The 23,312-nt window shown below is 42.1% G+C and overlaps 1 protein-coding gene across 3 annotated transcripts in view; it reads left to right on the top strand.

Annotated features, from left to right (window-relative positions):
- Window positions 1-22,883, top strand: part of WAPL (WAPL cohesin release factor) — a 90,570-nt gene extending 67,687 nt beyond the window's left edge. For 2 of the 3 annotated variants that reach the window (XM_062215020.1, XM_062215019.1), the window contains exons 11-19: window positions 266-363; window positions 1,697-1,773; window positions 5,952-6,127; window positions 7,636-7,751; window positions 8,099-8,263; window positions 12,723-12,930; window positions 15,926-16,014; window positions 20,119-20,214; window positions 20,511-20,675. In XM_062215020.1, the coding sequence (XP_062071004.1) occupies window positions 266-363; window positions 1,697-1,773; window positions 5,952-6,127; window positions 7,636-7,751; window positions 8,099-8,263; window positions 12,723-12,930; window positions 15,926-16,014; window positions 20,119-20,214; window positions 20,511-20,576 (1,091 nt within the window). In that variant the 3' untranslated portion in view covers window positions 20,577-20,675. Of the gene's footprint in view, window positions 1-265; window positions 364-1,696; window positions 1,774-5,951; window positions 6,128-7,635; window positions 7,752-8,098; window positions 8,264-12,722; window positions 12,931-15,925; window positions 16,015-20,118; window positions 20,215-20,510 lie in introns of all 3 variants that reach the window. The other variant, XM_062215018.1, reaches the window with a different exon arrangement.
- Window positions 22,884-23,312: the final 429 nt, after the last annotated feature.

The raw sequence follows: 23,312 nt of genomic DNA, 5'->3' as shown, positions 1-23,312 counted from the left end.
AAAGGTCTATTTTTTCAGAGGCATACTGTAAATCTCTAACTTTTAAAGAAGTGGCTACTACTAACACTTTGGTATTGGGAGGGTTATGGAAATAAAATAATTATAGAATATCATACATTTCACAATCTCACAGCATTAAACCTAGAATAAAGAGTGGCCCTAGCATATTTATAGCATGTGTGCAGATTACTGAATAATGTTAGCTAAGGGAGTGAGTATTGAAGTGATAGGAAATACTAACCTATGTCCATTTCTTTTCACTTAGTAAAAGAATGTGTGGATCACTTAAGTAGCGATGGGGATGAAGAGAAACTAGTAGCCTCGTTATGGGGAGCAGAGAGATGTTTACGAGTTCTAGAAAGTGTAAGTATGGACGGCTATCTGAGGGAAATTATTTTAATTTTAATGTGTTGTGCTGTGGTGGGGGGAGACACTGCCAAATGTTTGATGCATTCCTGTCTCCTTTGTTAATCCAAACTGAGATTGCTTTCATTCTTTGAGCGGTCAGTTGTTAATGAACAAGTTCTTTTTTTTTTTTTTTTTTTTATTTTTGACAGGCAGAGTGGACAGAGAGAGAAACAGAGAGAAAGGTCTTCCTTTTGCCATTGGTTCACCCTCCAATGGCCACCGCGGCCGGTGCACCGCGCCGATCCAATGGCAGGAGCCAGGTGCTTCTCCTGGTCTTCCGTGGGGTGCAGGGCCCAAGCACTTGGGCCATCCTCCACTGCACTCCCTGGCCACAGCAGAGAGCTGGCCTGGAAGAGGGGCAACCGGGACAGAATCCGGCGCCTCGACCGGGACTAGAACCCGGTGTGCCGGTGCCGCAAGGTGGAGGATTAGCCTGTTGAGCCACGGTGCCGGCCGAATGAACAAGTTCTAAGTGAAGTTCATTTTTTGAGACTACATCTATTATTACTGCACATGAAACCTTTCATATCAGGTTTATTAATATGTGCCCAACTTTTTAATTGTTCTTAATGTGGAATTCTACTTAAATACATTAACTTGTTTGCAGAAAACAATGGTTAAATGTAGTCAGGTTTTTATTTTAATTTTTAATAAATGAGTGTCTTCTTGATTTAGCATTTGAGTCATTATTTGTAGCCACAGTTTAACAGTATTTGACTTTGGGTGCAGGATACTGTTGAACTGTGGAATAGGTTTGTTTTGTTATTTGGCTGATGATTCAACCTAATTCAATTTGGATTAGAATTTATATTGCTAGTGAGTTTCAAGATGCTTAATTGTTGACCATGTTGGATTAGCTACATACTTTTTAAACATATGTGGAGAAAATCATTTGGTGTTAATTATAAGCTCCTAGCATAGATGAAATTGAAATTATTCTTCTCTTCCTGGAGTGTTTCAGGTATATCAGATAACAGATACTATTTTTTTGTAAGAAATGTTTCTAATTGAACCCACTTTTTAAAGTATTAATTTGTTTAAAAGTTGGGGACTTTACTGATACCAAAGTCCTTGATAACTCAGTACAGTAAATATATAGTAAAGGATATATAATTCCAAATAAGCATTTATAACAGTGACTCCTTAATTTTGTAATAAACCAGGAGCTCTTTTATTTTAAGCCTGGGACGTGTGGGTCGTGAAGTTAGTATGTTAGATGTCAAGGACTGTTTCTTGCCATTGTGAAAGTTATGGATTGCCACAATCATTCTGTATTCTTCCCTTTTAGGTAACAGTGCATAATCCAGAGAATCAGAGCTACTTGATAGCATATAAAGATTCTCAGCTCATTATTTCATCAGCTAAGTAAGTTTTTCTAAGATCTCACATTTGTTCCAAACACTTGGATTGAGCATAGAGGAAATTAGATTGTATTACCATCTCCATAAAATGCTCTGTTGAGTTCTAGGAATCAGAGTATATTACAGATCAAAAAGTACAGATTCTAGAGCTGAGACTGATGTGAGTTTCAGCTTTATAACCTTGGATAAGTCACTTAACTATAGAACCCCCTCTTGGTTTTTGATGATCTGGTATTGTCATGGGATATGTGACATTTTGTTTGTTAATTTGAGATGCAGAGAGCATACTGGCATCGTCTGGTACATATCTCAAATACTGGCAAATGCCAAGACTGGGCTAGGCCAAAATCAAAAGCTATAAACCCAGTCCAAGTCTCCCATGTGAGTGGCAGGAGCCCAGTTACTGAGCCATTGCTGCTGTTTCCCAAGATTTGTGTTTGCAGAAAGCTGGAGTGAAGAGCGGAAACAGGCACTCTGATATAGGAACACTGGGCCAAAGACTCACCTCTTGCTAAGGTTCCTTAAAGGGGATCAAAATATATCTGCCTATCTAGGGTTGTTAGAATAAAATGAGTTTCATATATATGTTCATACAAATAATATAGAAATATTTTAAAATATGTGTGTATTGAATATCAACAATATAACTATATCAGCAATAGTTTGGGTTGTTTTAAAACATATGTATAGTATATACTAATGAATTAAATTTGTTAATATGTGAAGCCTGTAACAGTGCTTGGAATATAGTAAATACTAGGTATTTGTACTTGTATGTATTGTAAATGAGGTTTTCAAGCCCTCTTCTGCCCTTTATTTATATGTATACCTGCTTTCCCAAATCTATATATGTAGCTTCTTCCATTCCATATGCTTTATCACACCCAACCTTCATCACAATTAGGCCAGTGCTATCACCATGGTGCGTGTGTGTCTCCAGGCCTGGTTCTCTCTTATTACAACAGCCTTCTCCTGATGTCTCTGTCCTAGTTCTTAATACCTCTGTCCTAGTTCTCTGGTCTGTAGCCTCTCCTGCACAGTACCACGGGGAATTAACTTTCTCCAGATCTCTGCTTTGAAAAAAATGATCCTGAACTCTAAATCTCTGATTTCTAACTTCCTCTAGATATATGTCCAATTTCCTTATCCAAGGAAATGAGACTCACTGCCCATTGCAATTTGAGTCTAGTTTGTGTCGTTTTTTTAAAACTAATTTTGAAGAATGTCAGATAGATGAAAGTAGACAAAATAGGGTAATGAACCTTAATGAACACTTTACTCGGCTTAAATAATTACCAATTGTGGCCAGTTTGTTTCCATCTATGACATCTCTTTCCCTCCTATATAATTTTGAAACAAACCCAAGTGTTGTATTTCATCAATAAATGCTTGAGTTTATGATCTCTAAAAAAAGAATTCTTTTTAAAAACACACAATACTATTTTCATACTATATAAACTCTTAAATTTTTGACAGGCAGAGTGGACAGTGAGAGAGAGATAGAGGGAAAGGTCTTCCTTTTGCCGTTGGTTCACCCTCCAATGGCCGCCGCGGCTGGCGCGCTGCGGCCAGCGCACCGCGCCGATCCGATGGCAGGAGCCAGGTGCTTCTCCTGGTCTCCCATGGGGTGCAGGGCCCAAGGACCTGGGCCATCCTCCACTGCACTCCCTAGCCACAGCAGAGAGCTGGCCTGGAAGAGGGGCAACCGGGACAGGATCGGTGCCCCGACCGGGACTAGAACCTGGTGTGCCGGCGCCGCAAGGCGGAGGATTAGCCTAGTGAGCCGCGGTGCCGGCAACTCTTTTTTTTTTTTTTTTTTTTTTTTGACAGGCAGAGTGGACAGTGAGAGAGAGACAGAGAGGAAGGTCTTCCTTTTGCCATTGGTTCACCCTCCAATGGCTGCCATGGCCGGCGCACTGCGCTGATCTGAAGCCAGGAGCCAGGTGCTTCTCCTGGTCTCCCATGGGGTGCAGGGCCCAAGGACTTGGGCCATCCTCCACTGCACTCCCGGGCCACAGCAGAGAGCTGGCCTGGAAGAGGGACAACCGGGACAGAATCCGGTGCCCTGACCGGGTCTAGAACCCAGTGTGCCGGCGCTGCAAGGCGGAGGATTAGCCTATTGAGCCGCGGCGCTGGCATAGCATATAAACTCTTAACTACTTCATATAATTTGTCTAGTCTACACACAGATTTCCAGTAGTCTCAGTAGCTGACAATAGATGTTTTTTAGTTTTTTTAATATTTTTCAGTAGTTTTTTTAATTTGTAGTTTGCCCTTCACCTTTTTTGTGTTGCATTTGTAAGTTTTTATTTCATGTTATAGTACCCATAACATATCCATTCTCATTTGTTACAGTTTTTACTCTCTTTTTCCAAAGGGTGTTCTTGTAAGTTAAATCTGTTTATGATTTTTCTGTTGATTTTTACTTCCTTTTAAATTACAAATAAAAATTATATTTCTGATTTTATAATATCTCTGTATAGGCATTTTATAATCCCTGACAGTTGTCTTGTAAATGGAGATAATTAATATGACAGGTCTCGGCTCTTCCATTAAATTAGGAAGTTCAGGTCAGATTTCTGAGAAGTGACTTTAGAGGCTAGAATTTCTTGCTTGTAAAAGAGCACTCCTCTGGCATTTTGAGCTTTTCAGAACCATGATAGAGGCACAGAGGTGGAGTTGGCGCTGTAGTGTAGTAGGTAAAGCAGCCACTTTCAGTGCCGGCATCCCATTTAGGTGCCGGTTCAAGACCTGACTGCTCCACTTCTGATCCAGCTCTCTGCTATGGCCTGGGAAAGCAATAGAAGATGGCCCAAGTCCTTGGGCCCCTGCACCCTTGTGGGAGACCTAGAAGAAGCTCCTAGCTCCTGGCTTCAGATTGACACAGCTCCAGCCGTTGAGGCCAACTGGGGGGTGAACCATCGGATGGAAGACCTCTCTCTTTCTGCCTCTCTTCTCTCTGTAACTCTTTCAAGTAAAATAAATAAATTTTAATAATAAAAAAAAGAGGCACAGAGAGCATATTGAGTGAGACATTACATGATAAATATTAATCTCACTCCCTTCACAGGGAATTGTAGAATTTCTCAGTATGTTTTAGAGAGTAGTTAGAAATAGATAAGGTAGGGAACACCTTTCTTTAAGGGTTTTGTATGGTGTTTCCTACATGAAGAATCAACTGACAGATTAACCCAACTTAATTGATCTTTGTGGCACTTTAAGAAGTGAATGGACTCAATGAAATAATCTTCAGAAATATTAAACCGGTTTAGGGTTTATGTTTTGTTATTTTGGGTTAGAATCATAAGAATCCTTGGATGTAGCTCATACTGTTCAATGGCTCCCAGGAGATATGCATGTTAAAAATGATTTATTCTAATGCAAATTTTTAAAAGATTGATTGCTTTATTTGCAAGAGTTACACAAAGAGAGGAGAGGCAGAGAGAGAAAGAGAGATCTTCCATCTGCTGGTTCACTCCCCAATTGGCTGCAATGGCTGGAGCTGCGCAGATCGGAAGCCAGCAGCTTCTTCCGGGTCTCCCACGTGGGTGCAGAGGTCCAAGGACTTGGGCATATTCTACTGCTTTCCCAGGCCATAGCAGATCAGAAGTGGAGCAGCCGGGACCTGAACCGGCACCCATATGGGATGCCGGCATTTCAAGCCAGGGCATTAACCTGCTGCACCATAGCGCTGACCTCTCTAATGCATATTTAATACCCATTTTTTATTATGTAATACTAAGGTATGTAACATTCTCTACCTGCTAGGAGCTTGTTTTTCTAAATAAAAAAATACCTGATTGAGACTTAGAAGTGTATCATGTTAGCTGTTAAAGGTTTATTCAGTTTAGGGAAGGTTGTGTCTCTTATGTTGGAGAGATGGGTAAAATGAGGGACAACTCATGGGAAAGTTTATAGTGGCAGATATGGTAGTACAGATGTTAACTTATACTGTGAGTTTTTAATTTTAACTTTTCTTAAGTCTTTTTTTTTTCTGCAAAATAAAATGAAATTTAAAACCTACAGAGGCATCAGACATACTTTGTAGATGATTGAGTAGTTAGCACATTGTAACTTCTAGAAGAGAAAATAATTGGGTAGCGTTTAATCCAAGTTAATAGATGTCTGTTGATATAGTTTGTATTGCATACTGTACTAGTGTACATTTTATTGTTTCTTAAGAGCATTACAGCATTGTGAAGAACTGATTCAGCAGTATAACCGCGCTGAGAACAGCATATGCATAGCTGACAGTAAGCCTCTGCCTCACCAGAATGTGACGAACCATGTAGGCAAAGCAGTGGAGGACTGCATGAGGGCCATCATCGGGGTGTTGCTCAATTTGACTAATGATAATGGTGAGTGGTACTTTTTTCATGTTTTGTCTTTGAAAGAGTATAAGAGGGTCTAGTGTTAGGGCATAGCGGATAAAGCTGCCACCTGCAATCTGTGCACCAGTTCCAATCCAGCTCCCTATTAATGGTCTGGGAAAGCAGCAGAAGATGCCCCAAGTCCTTGGGCCCCTGCACCACGTAGGAGACTTAGAAGAAACTCCTGACTCCTGGCTTCAGCCTGGCCCAGCCCTTGCCATTGAGACCATTTGGGTAGTCATCCAGCGATAGAAGATTTCTCTCTCTCTCTCTCTCTCTGTCTCTGTCTCTGTCTCTCCCTCTGTAATTGTGTTTTTCAAGTAAATAAAAAAGAAATCTTTCTAAAACGAGTATGAGAATACTTTAAAAAGTTGCTGGAGGGTTGGTCGTGCTGTCCTGTTGCAGCAGTTAAGCTGCTACTTGGGATGCTAGAGTGTTGGGTTTGAGTCGCTGCTCTACTTCCTGGTGTGCACCTTGGAGGCAGCAGGTGATGGCTCAAGTTGTTAGGTGCCTGTCACCTATGTGGGAGATCTGGATGGAATTCCTGACTCAGCTTTGGCCTGACTCCCCTGGCTCTTGTGTTGTAGGCATTAGGGAAGTGAATCAGTGGAAGATCTCTTTTCCTCTCTGTCAGTCTTGCTCTTTCTCACTGTCTTATCTATCACTCTTTCAAATAAGTTTTTTAAGATTAATTCATTGATTTATTGGAAAAACAGGCCAGGACATTAACCCACACTGCACCATAGCGCCAGCCCCCAAGCAGAGAGAGAGATTTAAAAGCAAGATTTATTAGAGGCCAGCACCGCGGCTCACTAGGCTAATCCTCCGCCTGCAGCACCAGCAACCCGGGTTCTAGTCTTGGTTGGGGCGCCAGATTCTGTCCCGGTTGCTCCTCTTCCAATCCAGCTCTCTGCTGTAGCCCAGGAAGGCAGTGGAGGATGGCCCAAGTGCTTGGGCCCTGCACCCGCATGGGAGACCGGGAGGAAGCACCTGGCTCCTGGCTTTGGATCAGCGCAGCGCGCTGGCCGTAGCAGCCACTTGGGGGGTGAACCAACGGCAAAGGAAGACCTTTCTCTCTGTCTCTGCCTCTCACTGTTCACTCTGCCTGTTCTCCCCCCCCCCCCCAAAAAAAAAAGTTGGTAGAAAAATGGAATTAAAAGAAAAGCTTTAGTGTAAAATAATTCTCTTTTAATTCCATTTTCCCCACCAACATTTTGAAGTGCCTTTATATATTCAAGTAAAAATAGATTACTCTCCTTTTCTTGATGCATTGATGTTTTAATTGCCATCATGTAATTGAATTAATCCTGTAGGCTTAAATTACTTTGAAGAGGTTGATAATTTTAGAGCCAGCCTAGTAGCTTGGCATAGTAATATCAAAAGTGTATTTTAAATTACACAACTCTAAGCTGATTAACTTGATTTAATCAATGCTGATTGTTAGTGTCCTTAAGAAGAACCAGTGATAATTTTCCTATTTCCATTTGTTACTTCAGAGTGGGGCAGCACCAAAACAGGAGAACAGGATGGCCTCATAGGCACAGCAATGAATTGTGTGCTTCAGGTCCCAAAGTACCTACCTCAGGAGCAGAGATTTGATATTCGAGTGTTGGTGAGTTAAAACGACTTCTGCAGAAATGGGCATTTTAATCTAGTTAGATGATGAAAATGTCGGATTTTTAAGAACAAATTGATGAATATATTGTGGTTTATTTTGATGGTTTCCTTATGAGTGTACTTGTAACTATATAAAACCGTATGACAACTGAAAGTGCTGATTGAAAAAAACTAAGGACATCATTCTTTGAGAAGACTGGTATCTTACATAATGATTTTTAGCCATATTGCAGGTAGAAATGTACTGATTAGGTTTTAGCTGCCAATTAAAATTATGCATATTGTATTTATTTGTTTTAAGTTCTTATCTGTGATCATATTCATCTTCTAAAATTTTTCTAGGGCCTAGGTCTGCTGATCAATCTAGTGGAGTATAGTGCCCGGAATCGGCACTGCCTGGTCAACATGGAAACAGCCTGTTCTTTTGATTCCTCCTTCTGCAGTGGAGAAGGAGGCGACAGTTTGAGGATAGCTGGACAAGTGCATGCTGTTCAGGCGTTAGTTCAGGTGAGTGACAGGCGATCATCTTTCCTAGTCCTTTATCCATTGCTCTTTTTTTTCCTATATTGTTTAGAACTCCTGAAGCATGTTTTTGTTAGTGAGGATAGCAAGAGAATTTTTTTGGAACTGACCAGTTCTTAAATATTCATGATTTTATAGAATGAAGCTTTATTTTAAACCAGAATTCTGAACCAGTTAAAATTGTGGTGCAGTTTATTTGTAGATCAGTGGGAGGTACACTTGTTTAGTGTAAGGGGACTCTTAACTTTGTCCTGCTGGCTTTTTTGAACTGTTGTAATCACTCCTTAAGCATTGTTAGCAAAAAGCAGACTGTGTTTTATGGATCAGAGTATCATTGATAACAAATTAGAACTTGAGTCCAGCCCTATCTGATCCAGTTCAAGTTCTCCAACATTTACTTACTGGTCTGATCTGTGTCCAGGGCTCGGTTAGGTCCATGGGCCATAGAAGAACTGGACACCGTTTGTTAGTTACTCCTGAGCCAGTCTGCAAAGTCGTTGAGCATGGGAAAGGCTGTAGTGAGACTGCTTCTTTGAGTCATTTGAGGTTGTATTTTTCCATTATCCTATCCTCTTCTTGTTTATTCTGTGTAACTGAGTGTTTAACACAGATGAGAAGTAATTTCTAGACTTTTTCCCTGGGATTCAAAATACTCAAATAGCTTTGAAATTTTACTCTTCAGTTTCTTTCTTTTTTCTTTTTTTAATAAAGATTTATTTTATTTATTTGAAAGAGTTACAGAGAGAGGTAGAGACAGAAAGGTCTTCCATCTGCTGGTTTACTCCCTAATTGGCCGCGACGACCGGAGCTGTGCTGATCCGAAGCCAGGAGCTTCTTCCAGGTCTCCCATGTGGGTGCAGGGGCCCAAGGACTTGGGCCATCTTGTACTGCTTTCCCAGGGCACAGCAGAGAGCTGGATAGCAAGAAGAGCAGCCAGAACTCAAACTGGCACCCATATGGGATGCTGGCGCTCCAGGCCAGGCCTTTAACCCGCTGCGCCGCAGTGCCAGCCCCACTCTTTAGTTTCTTTTTTCTTTTTCTTTTTCTTTTTTTTTTTTTTTTTTTGACAGGCGGAGTGGATAGTGAGAGAGAGGGAGACAGAGAGAAAGGTCTTCCTTTTTGCCGTTGGTTCACCCTCCAATGGCCGCTGCAGCCGGCGCATCGCGTTGATCGAGGCCAGGAGCCAGGTGCTTCTCCTGGTCTCCCATGCGGGTGCAGGGCCCAAGCACTTGGGCCATCCTCCACTGCCTTCCTGGGCCATAGCAGAGAGCTGGCCTGGAAGAGGGGCAACTGGGATAGAATCTGGCCCAACTGGGATAGAATTCTAGCCCCAACCGGGACTAGAACCCGGTGTGCTGGCGCTGCAAGGCGGAGGATTAGCCTATTAAGCCACGGCGCCGGCCCCCCACTCTTTAGTTTCTAAAACAGTGAATTAAATGTGAAACCAGTGGAAAATAGTCAAGTTATTCACAATACAGACTTTAAAATATTGTATAATTTTTTGTTGCTTTTCTTAATAGACCTCATTGACACTTTTCCTTCTAAAAGCATTTCTCATTGATTTGTTACTTCCAAAACTGTATTTTGAAATCATTATAGACTCACAGGAAGTTGTGAAAGTAGTGCAAGGACTCCTGTGTACACTGTGCTCAGCTTCACTAATGATGATATCTTACCTTAAACTAGTATAGTATCAAAACAAGAAATCGACACTGGTACATTACTGTTAACTGTATTTCACTTTTAACCAGTAGTCATTTAAGTGTGTGTGTGTGTGTGTGTGTAATATATGCCGTCTTTGAAATTTTATCACGTGGATGGATTTATGAGCTCACTCGTACATTAAGCTACAGAACCATCACCATGGAAGGATTCTTTTTTATTTTATTTTTTTGGACAGGCAGAGTTAGAGAGACAGAGAAAGGTTTTCCTTCTGTTGGTTCATCCCCCAGATGGCCGCCGCGGCCAGCGCTCTGAGCTGATCTGAAGCCAGGTGCCAGGTGCCTCCTCCTGGTCTCCCTTGTGGGTGCAGAGCCCAGGCACTTGGGCCATCCTCCACTGCCTTCCTGGGCCACAGCAGAGAGCTGGACTGGAAGAGGAGCAACCGGGACAGAATCCAGTGCCCCAACTGGGACTAGAACCCCAGGCGCCGGCGCTACAGGCGGAGGATTAGCCTAGTGAGCCACAGCGCCGGCCAGAAGGATTCTTTTATATTACCCATTACCTAGCTTGCCACCCTTCCTATCTCCTAGCTGCCTCAAATCTGTTATCTGTTTTCTATCTCTGTAGTTTTGTCTTTTGAGAATGTTATATAAGTAGACTCACAGTTTGTAATCTTCTAAGGTTAATTTTTTCCACTAAGCATATGCCCTTGTAATGTATCCAGGTCGTTGGACATGTCAGTAGTTAATTCCTTGTTATTGCTAAGTAGATATTCCCTGTATAGTTCTTCTAGGATTTTTTTTTTTTTTTTTTTTTGGCAGGCAGAGTGGACAGTGAGAGACAGAAAGAAAGGTCTTCCTTTGCCATTGGTTCACCCTCCAATGGCTGCTGCGGCCGGCGTGCTGCAGCCGGCGCACCGCGCTGATCTGAAGCCAGGAGCCAGGTGCTTCTCCTGGTCTCCCATGTGGGTGCAGGGCCCAAGCACTTGGGCCATCCTCCACTGCACTCCCGGGCCACAGCAGAGAGCTGGCTTGGAAGAGGGGCAACCGGGACAGAATCTGGCACCCCGACCGGGACTAGAACGCGGTGTGCAGGTGCCACAAGGCGGAGGATTAGCCTATTGAGCCGTGGCGCCGGCCACTAGGATTTTTTTTTTTTTTTTTTTCAAACATTCTGGTCTCTGCCTTTTAAAAATTTTCTTATTCAGGTGGAACCTAAATTTTAATAAAAACATAACCATGAATGATCTCAAAGCATTTGTTGTTGAAGAAATAGATGATTGATCTGCTTTGTTCATACAGTGAGCAATCATTTGCAGAAGCCATCCGCACGTCACTGGTTTAGGGATCGTTTCAGTTTCCTGCAGTGTGTTTGGTATATCCAGCCAGTTCCCCAACTGCACTGCATGTTAGAGAAGCTGCTTGTTCTGCAGTGTCATGGCTTTCTCTTCCCTTGTTAGGGTCTGTCATTGTTTAACCAGTCTGAAATTTTTGCTTTTTAGATTACTGTTCCTTTTGAGTAATGGGCTCTGTAGTGCCATTTTACAACATTGTGTCACCTTAAAATATCAAGAATTGGCTGTTAATTATAATACTCAAAGATACTGAAGGAAAATTCACGTTCAGATTTAGGTCCTTTACACTACTGATAATACTGATCTTCATCCAGTTGTTTTCATTACTGATGTGAACTTTCTAGTTGCTGTCCTTCTCTTAACTACTTGTTAAATTTTCTTTATTTTAAAAGTCAATTCATGCACATAGTTTTAAAATTCACTTTCAGAAAGTTTAAAATGCATAAGTTCATTTCCTATAAAGTTACTATTTCTAATAGTATTGTGCATATAACAACATAGATGTGTAATAATGTTTACCTAAGTGTATTAGTGTATACTGCTTTTTTGCATACTTTGAGTTTTTATGTTAATACCTAAGTTTATCTCATTCTCTTCAAAGATGACTTACTATTCAGAAGTTATTGATACACTTTTTTAAAAAAATTATTTATTTGAAAGGCAGAGTTGGGGGGGGGGGTGTCTTCCTTCTGCTGGTTCACTCCCCAAGTAGCCACAAAGGCCAGAGTGAAGCCAGGCCCAAACCATGAGCCATAACCTTCCTTCAGGTCTCCCATGTGGGTGCAAGGGCTTGGGCCATCTTCTACCTTCTCCCAGGTGCACTAGCAGGGAACTGGATTGGAAGCAGAGCAGCCGGGGCTCAAAATGGCACCCAAATGAGATGCCAGTGCTGCAGGCCATGGCTTTAACTCAACTGAGCCACAGTGCTGGCCCCTATTGCTAAACATTTTGAGTTGTTTTTGGTTTTCTTGTTACAAAAATTACATGAAGAAAAACTTGTATCTAAAGATACTGAAGTAATATTGTGTTCCTCCTAATGTAATCTTGCTCAGTTCATTCTGTGTCTTGTGTTCCTTCTGTGTAGTCCAGCCAGCCAGTTTGCCTAGGTTTCTTTTCACTGTTTTTTAAGCTCTTTAATTTTTTACTTGGATTCATTGTCATTATTACCCAAGTTAAGGGAAATTATGAAGACTTTTAATTCTTGCCAATAATATTTGCATCATTATTAGATAAAGTTGAATACCAGGAGCATTTGCCCTTTTGTTTTGACTTTTGGTAGGAGGTAGTACAAATGCTCTTGCTTATTATATTCATCCTTTTTGGTAGACAACCTTCTTAGTGATGTTACCAGCAATCAGAACATCATGTTTGAATACATACGTTGGTTGGTGATACCTTTTAATGGTTGTCAAAAATAATTTTTATCAGCTATTCCTTGAGCGAGAGCGAGCAGCCCAGTTGGCAGAGAGTAAAACAGATGAGTTGATCAAAGATGCCCCCACCACTCAACATGATAAGAGTGGAGAGTGGCAGGAGACCAGTGGAGAAATACAGTGGGTATCAACTGAGAAGACTGATGGTACAGAAGAGAAGCATAAGAAAGAGGAGGAGGATGAAGAACTTGACCTCAATAAAGGTATGTTTTCTTCCTGGGCCTTCCTTTCCTTTATTGACTTGTGGAGAGAAGCAACTAAGCAGTATGGTTTTCCTGATTTTGAGGTTTTGAAATTGTTTTACCAGTCTCACTTCAAACTGAGATCTAAGTTATAGTAATAGTTTTCAAAGAGTCAGTACTAGGTACACGTATAGGCAATGTACTAGAGGTAATTATTGTCATTAATCAAACATTATTGGGTATCTGCTATTTTTTTTTTAAAGATTTATTTATTTATTTGAAAATCAGAATCACACAGAGAGAGGAGAGGCAGAGAGAGAGAGGTCTTCCGTCTGATGGTCCACTTCCTAGATGGCTGCAGTGGCCAGAGCTGCGCCGATCTGAAGCCAGGAGCTTCTTCCAGGTCTCCCATGTGGGTGCAGGGGACCAAGGACTTGGGCCATCTTGTACTGCTTTCCCAGGCCATAGCAGAGAGCTGGATTGGAAGAGGAGCAGCAGCCAGGACTAGAACTCGTGCCCATGTGGGATGCCAGCGCTTCAAGCCAGGGCGTTAACCCTGTACTTGAAAGGCAGTTACAAAGAGAAAGACAGCAAGTGATCTGTCATCTGCTGGTTCAGTCCCCAGATGGCCACGCTGGTCAGGGCTGAGCCAGCCCAAAGCCAAGAACCTGGAACTCCATCCGGGTCCCCCGGGGGCCTGCAGGGTCCCAACTACTTGGACTAGCTTCAGCTGCTTTCCCAGGTGTATTAGCAGGGAGCTGGATCAGAGGTGGAGCAGCTGGGACTCAAAACAGCACTCATGGGATCCTGGAATTGCAGGCAGCAACTTAATTTGCTGTGCCATAATGCTAGCCCCAAGTATCTGGTGTTGTCAGGAATTATAATATACCTGCTTTATCATTTATGTAAATTCTGTAAAACAGGCATTTGTAACTCATGTCGCTAAGGTTGTGAGATTTAAATGCGATGTTCCACTTACCTGGCTAGGAAGCAAGCTCAGCAGTGTCTGATTCTGAGTCTAATTTGTTTCTGTGCTGCCCGTTCCTCCCTATATTTAATTTCTAATTAAATTTACAATGTTAGTTTCTAGTATTGTAAGAAATTGTTAGAGTTAATAACTCATTACAATTGTGATAAGTGAGTACTAACTTCTTAGATTTACTAAATTCTGATGTTTCCTTTAGCAGAATATTTTTGGTTGTTTAGCAGTCATTTAAGAAAAAAAATGGGTTTTGGGACTGGTCTTGTTGCACAGCATATTAAGAGGCTGCCTGGGACACCCACATTCCGCCTTGGAGTGCCTGAGCTTGAGTCCCAGCTTGCTGCTGATGCATCCTGGGAGGCAGTAGTTGATGATTGGTCAAGTGCCCCTACCGTGCGTGTAGGAGACCCAGGTGGAATTCCCAGCTTCTCGCTTCAACCTGCCCTGGCTATTGAGGACATATGGAGAGTGGAACAGGGAATGAAAGATTTCTCTCTCTCTCTGTCTTCTCTGTTGCTTTGTCTTTCAAAGAATAAATAAAATAATGGCTTTAAGAAAAGATTTATTTATTTGAAAGAGTTTGAAAGACACTTGACCATTGTGAAATTCATTTTTTTAACTGAATATCCAATTCAGTAGTTTTTAGCATATTCACAAGGTTGTGCAGTCATCACCATTACCTGATTCCAGATATATTCCCATCAGCAGACATCCATTTTCCCCTCCTGTAGCCACTGGCCATCACTAATTCACTTTCTGTCTTTGGGTATTTCATTTAAAAGGAATTGTATAGTATGTGGTTGGTTGTGACTGGCTTCTTTCAATCAGCAGCTTGTTTGTAGTAAGGTCCATCTGTGTAGTGTTCTGTGTTCCTTGTTTACATGACCCAATATCCATTTTATTGTTAGGCCATGTTTTGTTTAACTGTCCAATTTATAGACATTTGTGTTAGTTTATACTTTTTGGCTATTTTGAATAATGCTATATTGAATAATTCTGGAAATATGTTTTTATTTCTCCTGGATTATAGGTGTGGAATTGCTGTGTAAATGTTAACTCTGTGTTTAACATTTTAAGGAAATGCCAAACTCTTCCAGTGTGGGTGTACCATTTTACATTCCCATTAGCACTGTATAAGTGTTCTAGTTTCTCCATGTCTCCATAAATTATTTGTTTGAAAAATGTGCTTTTAGTCATGTTAGTGGGTGTGAAGAAGTGTATCGTTGTGATTTGATTTGCAGTTCCCTGATCCGTGGGGAGCATCTCTTCATGTTGTTGTCCTACATATTTTCTTGGGAAGAAATATCTGTTCAAGTCCTTTGCCCAGTTTTTAATTGAGTTGATTCTTTTTGTTGTTGAGTTGTAAGAATTCTTTATACTGGGGCTAGCATTGAGGCACAGCAGGAAAAGCTGTTGCCTGTAAAGCCAGCATTCCTTATGGGTTCCTGTCCCAGCTGCTGTGTTTCAGATCCAGCTGCCTGCTAGTGGCCCAGGAAAAGTGGTAGAAAGCCCAATTGCTTGGGCCCCTGCCACCACCACATGGGAGACCTGGATGACATTTCTGGCTCCTGGCTTTTGCCTGGCCGTTGCAGCCACCTCGGGAGTGAACCAGTGGATGGAAGACTGATCAATCAATCAATCTCTCTCTCTCTCTCTCTCTCTGTCTCCCTCTGTCTCCCTCTGTCTCCCTTTGTCTCCCTTCCCCACCCCCAACTCTGACTTTCAAATAAATAAATCTTAAAAAGAACACAAAAACCTTGATAATCTTCCTGATACTTGATCCATTTGTTCACTTTGTTAATGGTATCCCTTGCAGCATAAAAGCTTTAACTAAAAAGTTTATGGTCTCGGCATTTACTTTTGAGTCCCTTAATCCATTTTGAGATAATTTTGGTTAATTTGTGGCTATCCTGTTGTCCTAGCACAATTGTTTATGTTTAGCAGTTTTAAAAGAAAACATAATAGAATAGTTGGTTTTGTAAGGTTTGTATTATTTTCTTATCCTATTAAAATTCTTTATTTAAATGCTCTCAGCCCTTCAGCATGCTGGCAAACACATGGAGGATTGCATCGTGGCCTCCTATACGGCCCTGCTTCTCGGGTGTCTCTGCCAGGAAAGTCCAGTAAGTAAATGATGTCTTAGGTGTCTTCGCAGCACTGTGTTAGCGTCATCCCAGTGCTCATTTTTGGCTCGTTTTTAGGATTATTTCTTCCCCATGGAATAAAAATGACAAAAAACCCAAAAAAGTCTTAACATTTCCAATATTTTAAGCTACTTGAATAATTTTCTTTCTTTAATGCAGTAGGCATGTTTCTTTCCATTCTTATGTAAGTTTTTATGTAGCAAGGTTTGGAGTGAAATGAATTGATCTTCATTTTTTAAAAAGTGAATTATATTCTTTATGGCTTGATTGTAACTGATGTGCCTTTTAGACTGAGGAGTTGTGGGAAACAAGCAAAGCAGAGTGCTTTCAGTCTCATGAAGAAGGAAGACTAAAATGAATTTAAGGTGTCATGTAAGAAAAGTATTTGAAATATTTATTGGACTGTTTAAGTCTTTATCCCAAAGTAAGTGTGTATTAGTTCTAACAATTAGCTTTGTTTGGTGAATCGATCCATTCAGACATCTCTGGTTTTAGTAAAAGAAGTGATAGTACAAAAGTTGCACTTAGCTGCTTTCAACAATATGATTAATCTGGGGTAGCTGAGTGCCTTGGTGAGGTCTTTGGGAACTCGGCTCTTGCCTGTCTGTAGACTTCAATCCTTTGCCTATTTTCTTGTCCTTTGCCAAATCTTTTTGTGGTTCTGTGCTGACAGTAGCCATGGGTCTCATTAGGTAAAGAATGTCTGGCAAAGTAGGTCCCTCTGCCCCAGTATTTCTTTTTAAAACAATGGTTTTGGTTTTTCCCACTGGCACTCATCCCCAATCTGCCCCAAGTAGATTCCCTCTCATCTTGACTGGTACTGGGTCACATACTTTTGTCTGAACCACTCACTGTCTAGGAAGAGGAACTGTCAGGGGTTTAGATCATCAGGGACTCAGGAGAAACAGGAGGTCTGGGTAGTCAGGCTGAGTCAGCAAAGAAGTAAAAGTTTGTAGCTACTGGGCAGCCTGCTGCTGTGGGAAAAACAGGAGCAGCAGAATAGCTAGTTCCCTTTCAATTGCAGTGCAAGGCGGATGTTTCTAAGAGGAAGTGTCCTCTAGGAGCAGAGCGTTCAGGGAGCAAGAGTGTGCAGAGATCCACTCTGTAGTTAGGTGGCTGGCTCCAGTGGGAAGCAAGAGGCATCCATCTCGTGCAGGATTACAAGAAAGTGTAAAGGCCAGTGAGTGGCTTCATGTGAGGACGTGCTCATGCCAGCCCTTTGCACCTGCCAGGCTCCATCTGCCACCCATAGTTCCGCATTTTCACCTTCATGTTCTCTTGGTTGCTCCCTCCCTTTCCAGTGGTCAAAATCATTTGCATTTTTCTAAATCAGTCTCATCCATCCCTTCTGAATTTCTATTGTAGTCACCTTAAGTATATTGTATACCAAACTACTCCACGTGACTCTCTGGGCCCCAGTGCCCTGAGGGTGAAGACCAAGTTCTCCTTTCCTACGACCGCTTCAGGTCAGTGACTGATTGTAAGAACAAATGAGAAACACCTATCATATATGAAGGGAAGGAAGAAAGAGCAGGCTGCAAATGAAGGTGATGGGCATAATGTTGAAATGTAATTTTTAGGTGCTTTGTACACATGCTAGGTTAGTCATATTTGGTCATGTTCTTTGTGAAGTAATGGATATCAACATCATGTTGGTACCACGTGTGATCTATCTTGAGCCATCTTTCCTGTGTTAATTCCTGTTCATGTTTGTCTCTCTCAAGTCTAAAGAGATGATGAGGTTAAGTTGTGGGCAGTGTTGTGAATTTATAGAGCCCCAGCTACGTCTGTTGCCTTGGAGATCATTACGGTTAATTCAGAAAGCTAGCTGGCACACCACAATGTGAAGGAAGTAGGCTTGCCCCATGTGCCAGTGGAAGGCGGCAAGCAGTGAGCGCTGCCTGTGCTGAGGCGCCCCGCAGGAGCCTGCGCTCCTCCTCTGTGCCCACCCTGACTCCAGGGCCTCTGTTGGTCGTCTCCTTGCTGTTCTGCTCTCCTGCCTCGCCCCGTTCCTGGAGTCTTGCACTCTGCAGGCACAGCACAGTTCTATTTAGAGCGCTCACTGACTCCATCACCCTCTCTCTCCCTCATCCTTGTCCTCCCGCTCCCCTCCCCCTTCCTGCGATGCGCTCAAGTTGACTTGGATGCTGCCAGTCAGTCACTCAACACAATCAGGAGATGTGGCACCCTGGGAGGCGTAAGGGTGCTGCTCTGGCATGCAGCATAGTTCATGGTACTTTCTGAATTATTATTAGGAGTCCACTAAGCAGCAGTTATAAAGATAGTATAGTATATATGTAAGCCGTATGTGATGGGGTGTTACACCCTGGACATAATTATATGTGCTATACCTGCATATACACCTGCATGCTGCTGGCAGTTCAGTAAGTACACTTACACCAGCATCATAAACATGATGCATGCTGCACTATAGCACGGTAGCAGCTATGCCGTGACTGGGGAAGAGGGAGTTTTCAGCTCCATTACGATCTTATGGGACCACAGTTGTATATATGGTCTGTTATTGCCTGAAATGTCACTGTGTGGTACATAACTGTATTTTGCTCCTTTCTAATTGATAACTACCCTGTGGAGGAATTTTTTAAAATGGAATGGGGAGGGCTAGTGGCAGATTTCCTTTAAAAATGGTCTATTGTGGCTGGCGTTGCGGCTCAATAGGCTAACACCGGGTTCTAGTCCCGATCGGGGCGCCGGATTCTGTCCCGGTTGCTCCTCTTTCAGTCCAGCTCTCTGCTGTAGCCCGGAAGTGCAGTGGAGGATGGCCCAGGTCCTTGGGCCCTGCACCCACATGGGAGACCAGAAGGAAGCACGTGGCTTCTGGCTTCAGATCGGCGCAGCGTGCCGGCCGTAGTGGCTATTTGGGGGAGTGAACCAACAGAAAGAAGACCTTTCTCTCTGTCTCTCTCTCTCTCTCTCTCTCTCTCTAACTCTGCCTGTCAAAAAAAAAAAAACAAACAAACAAACAAAAAAAAACCCTGTTGATGAAAGATTAGAAGCTTGTTTTTTGTTTGACCTCTTACCTGTGTTTTAAAACTTAGCACAGCATATGTTGTTATGAATTCTTTATCATAGGTGAATGTTCCTAAAGAGTGTTTTCTTTTACTCTTGCTGAGATCCTAAGACTTTTTTTTTTTTTTTTAAGACTTATTTTATTTATTTGAAAGGCAAAGTTATAGGGAGGGAGGGCGGGAGGGAGGAAGAGATCTTCCACGCACTGGAATGACCACAACAGCCAGAGCTGGGCCTGGCCAAAGTCAGGGGCCAGTAGCTGCTTCCCAGTCTCCCATGTGGGCCCCAGCACTCGGGCCATCTTCCACTGCCTTCCCAGGCGCATTAGTAGGGAGTTGCATCAGAAGTGGAGCTGCTGGGACTTGAACCAGTGCTCATGTGGGATGCCAGTGTTGCGACAGCAGCTTAACCTGCTCTGCCACAGTGCCAGCTCCTATAAGGCATTTCTTAATGCAATGGGGAAAACACACAAACAAACAATGGTTTAAGCAGATCTTGTAATGTTTTCTTTATAAAAGTTTGGTGTGTTTATGGTTTGCCTGCTTCTTGCTGGTAATGAAGGAAAAAGCCTTAATCTCTAATCTTGGCTTTGACCAATAATTTCTTTGCCACAGATGATGTTAGATTACCTTTACAAAGATCTTCGAGTTAGTTGCTGTTTTACCTAATAGTTGAATTCCCCTGTGGATCATGAGTTCTCCTTTTAGTTCATTAGCAGCTGAGTTCATTCTCCACTCAGCTCCCACTGCCACCCGAGCAGAGCTGCTCAGAATTTCAGGCTTTCTTTAAAAAAAAAAAAAAAAAGTAAGTACACACAGAAATCTGTCTTTGGCGCCTTTGCCAGCTTTACATTTTTCCTGAGAGTGAGGTGGATAGGAAATGCATGTAGACAGGTGCACGTACAGTGAAGTACCTGTGGAGAGGATTACCAGGGCATTGCACGAAGCTTGTCAAAGTGTGCAGCAGGGTGTGTGCTAAGCCCACACGGCTGTACGAGGTGCAGTCTCCTGTTTTCTGTCAGCTGAGCAGAGTGTTCTGGATCTCTCTTCTCAGATCAATGTGACCACTGTGCGGGAGTATCTGCCAGAAGGGGACTTCTCCATAATGACAGAGATGCTCAAGAAATTCCTGAGCTTCATGAACCTTACGGTAAGTGGCTCTCCCAGATGGTTTCTAATTTAAGTATGATGGGTAGACAGAAGGAATAAAATACCATGGCCACAATGAACAGAAGCAGAAGGTACTCAGAGTAGCTGGTTTCTTCAGGATGAGTACTGTGTGTTCTGTGTTACACAGTGCCCTGTGTTATCCAAGCCAGCGCCTCGTCTCTCTGTGCTCTGGTTTGCAATGCTCAGTTTAGTAAAGCTGAGGCTAATCCGTCTCTGATTGAATTCTTTTAAACGGTTATGAAATGTTGACTGTGCCTTCCTGCCCTCCCCTTTCAGTGTGCTGTTGGAACAACAGGCCAGAAGTCTATCTCCAGAGTGATCGAGTATTTGGAACATTGCTAGCTGCTTTACCATTGCTTCAGGTGCTCGGTGACGCTGGAGCTGTCCTTAGAGAAATCCGGGAAGATAGACCGAGAACAGCCATCAGTACCGTTCGTGTTTGGATTCTTAAGACCACCTGATTTCTTCGTCATGCATTCTGCATCTGCTAAATGACAGTTACTACATCAATCTGCAGCTATCAAAAATGAGGGAAAAGGTTCAGGCTGTTAACAATTCCACGCAGTATTTAAATACACTTAACTTTGGCAGAGTTTATGCCCTCCCCTTATTTTCTTGCTGTCTTCGGGGCAAGTGTTCAGGGGAAAATTTGTGCTGCTGTTAGTGCGACTGCTGTGTACTTTGAGCCACTGTCGTCATGCCAGCCAGGTGCAAAGGCAGCTTAGCGACTGAGGTGTCGAAGGTTCTGAGGACATTCTAGACAACAGCTCAGTTCCTTTTTCAGGCTCATTTGCTTTTGCTTTTTGTTGAATGATTCCAATCGTAAATAAAGCTTTTAATAATTTTGTGAATTTTTTTTGTTGTTGTTCCCTGAACTACTGTCTGTATTTAAAATTAGATGGAATCCAAAGACACAAGGGATTAATAGTATATTTTTTTATTCTTGATTAGGTTTGGGTTGTTGAGCTATTTTTCACTTTTGAGACCATGACCATATTCAATATCATGCCATAATGTGTCATAGCTATAGATAACAAGAAAACAAGTAACAGTTTGAGGGAATATTATATAAAATGATGTGCCCTGTTAAAGGATTAAGCAAAATAGACAAACCCAGGGTAGTTTACACTTAACGCTAGGGAGGCTCTTGAAACATTATTATGTTTTGAGGGAGGGTCTCTAGATATCTTTTGTAATGTTCAGTTCAATAAATACAAGGAAGCTAAAACACCAATGTGGAATTCATGTTTCCAGATAACCTGTATGTTCTTGTTACAGAGTGACAGGATCAATTGTGTAAGCGCAAAGCCTTAAATTGCTGGTTTAGAGAAGACCCTTTTATTTTGCTTTGTTTTTTAAATTTAGATTTCTTTTTCATAGAACAATTGTTTGGAAAACCGGTATGGAACACAGAAACCACCTTTTATAGATTTAATTTCATAATCTTGCAAGTTTTTCTTACTAATTATTGTTTAGACCACTGACAGTAACTTTTTTCTTTTTAATTGGTTTGGGCCTGAATACAGGCTTTCCAGAGGTCTGTCTCATTAATAGTTTTAAATACCTTTCAGATAGTTACATCATGTTTCTTCATTGGATTTGTAAAACTTGAAGCCATAAAACTATTGAGTTTGGTGTGTATTGAGGAAAATAGCTAGAAGTCTAATAAGGTTACCTGTTTAGACTTTGTTATTTCCTTGTATAAAGTGACAAATCGGGGCTCTTGTATCAGTGCCAGCTGTAATGTTTTTTAATGCAGTGGCTGCCTTCTATTGTCTTCCTATTTTTGATAATGCAGATTGTTGGGAAATCTATGAGGAAGTAACTGATTGCAGGCAAAATTGTTTTCTTCTCCCTACTCCCGACCCCGACCCCGACCCCGACCCCGACCCCTCCCCATCACTCTCTGAGAACGCAGTGTACCAGTGTAACGTGGAAAGATGGAGACTGTTGCCCTGAGTGTGAGAGCGAGCTGAGCAAGCTGTTTAAAAAGCAGATCCGGACTGATCTCCGTAGAGTTCAATTAGCTAGGTAGATTTTGTTTAAGTATTTTAAAATATGTTCATATTTATTAATCGATGGATCTGGGAAAAGGAGCTGATTTTTGGTCCAGCTGACTTGTGGCAGACGGTAAGGAGTACTAGGACATTTGGGTGAGAACAGTCAGGGCGAACTGCATTTCTCTGTTACACTGGTAAGCATTTGAGAATTGATTTACCTCAGTGTTTAACAGTTTTTGTTTTGTTTTTTAAATAATAACTAATTGTCAAGCACTGATAGAGATGCAGGTTTGGGGGGCGGGGCGGGGGGAGTTGTCTCCTCACCAGCTGCAGTGCATTTGTGTGTTTTTAACCCTCAGAGGACTCTGCATTTTAGGGTACTTGAGGCTGACTTGCAGATTAACTAAAGTTTTAAAGTAACCTTTTTTTCCACTGTAAATAACTCTGTAAATACTGCCAATTGGAAATTAGAACAGTAGAGTACTTTTCTGAATCCAATCCTATTTTTATTTTATACAGTATTTCTCAGCTGTGATCTTTGGAGCAAAAGCCAACGGCAGGAAAAAATAGTTTGTACCAGTTTCATGAAGTATGTCTTTGGGTTTTTGTAAATAATTTTAACTCGAATAAAATTGCTACTTTCAATACACATGTTGTCTTTAACATAAATCTCTTCACCTGTTTTGGAGGAAGAAGCCAAACCAGCCTGATAGAGCCAACCCTTATGCAAACAGCAGGCCACTCCAGTGAGTTGCACCGTAAACACTGGCATGCACAGGTAACCTGCTTTGGTGCGGTGTTTATCCCCTGCCCCGGACATTCACCTGACTGATGCAGACTCCGGAGCAGTTTCCTGGTGGTGGAGTTAGGTCACAGCCTACTTGCCTGGCTGTAGAGATTTCTTCTCTTGCCCCAAGGCTTGTTTGCTTTACAGGTTTTACAGCTGCTTGTTACTTTTTCAGTTTTCTTCTCTGTTGTGGGTCTTGAGACCTCCACCTCTCCTTACTGCTTTTAGCCACAAAGCTGGGTTGAAGGATCTCTCCTGGGAATTCCATGTCTTCTCCCCACCTACACAAAG

Source organism: Lepus europaeus, chromosome 17 (genome assembly GCF_033115175.1).
Source record: "Lepus europaeus isolate LE1 chromosome 17, mLepTim1.pri, whole genome shotgun sequence".
In the NCBI taxonomy this organism is placed as follows: domain Eukaryota; kingdom Metazoa; phylum Chordata; class Mammalia; order Lagomorpha; family Leporidae; genus Lepus; species Lepus europaeus.
Note: the sequence above shows the minus strand (reverse complement) of the source record. Positions and strands in the feature narration are given on the sequence as shown.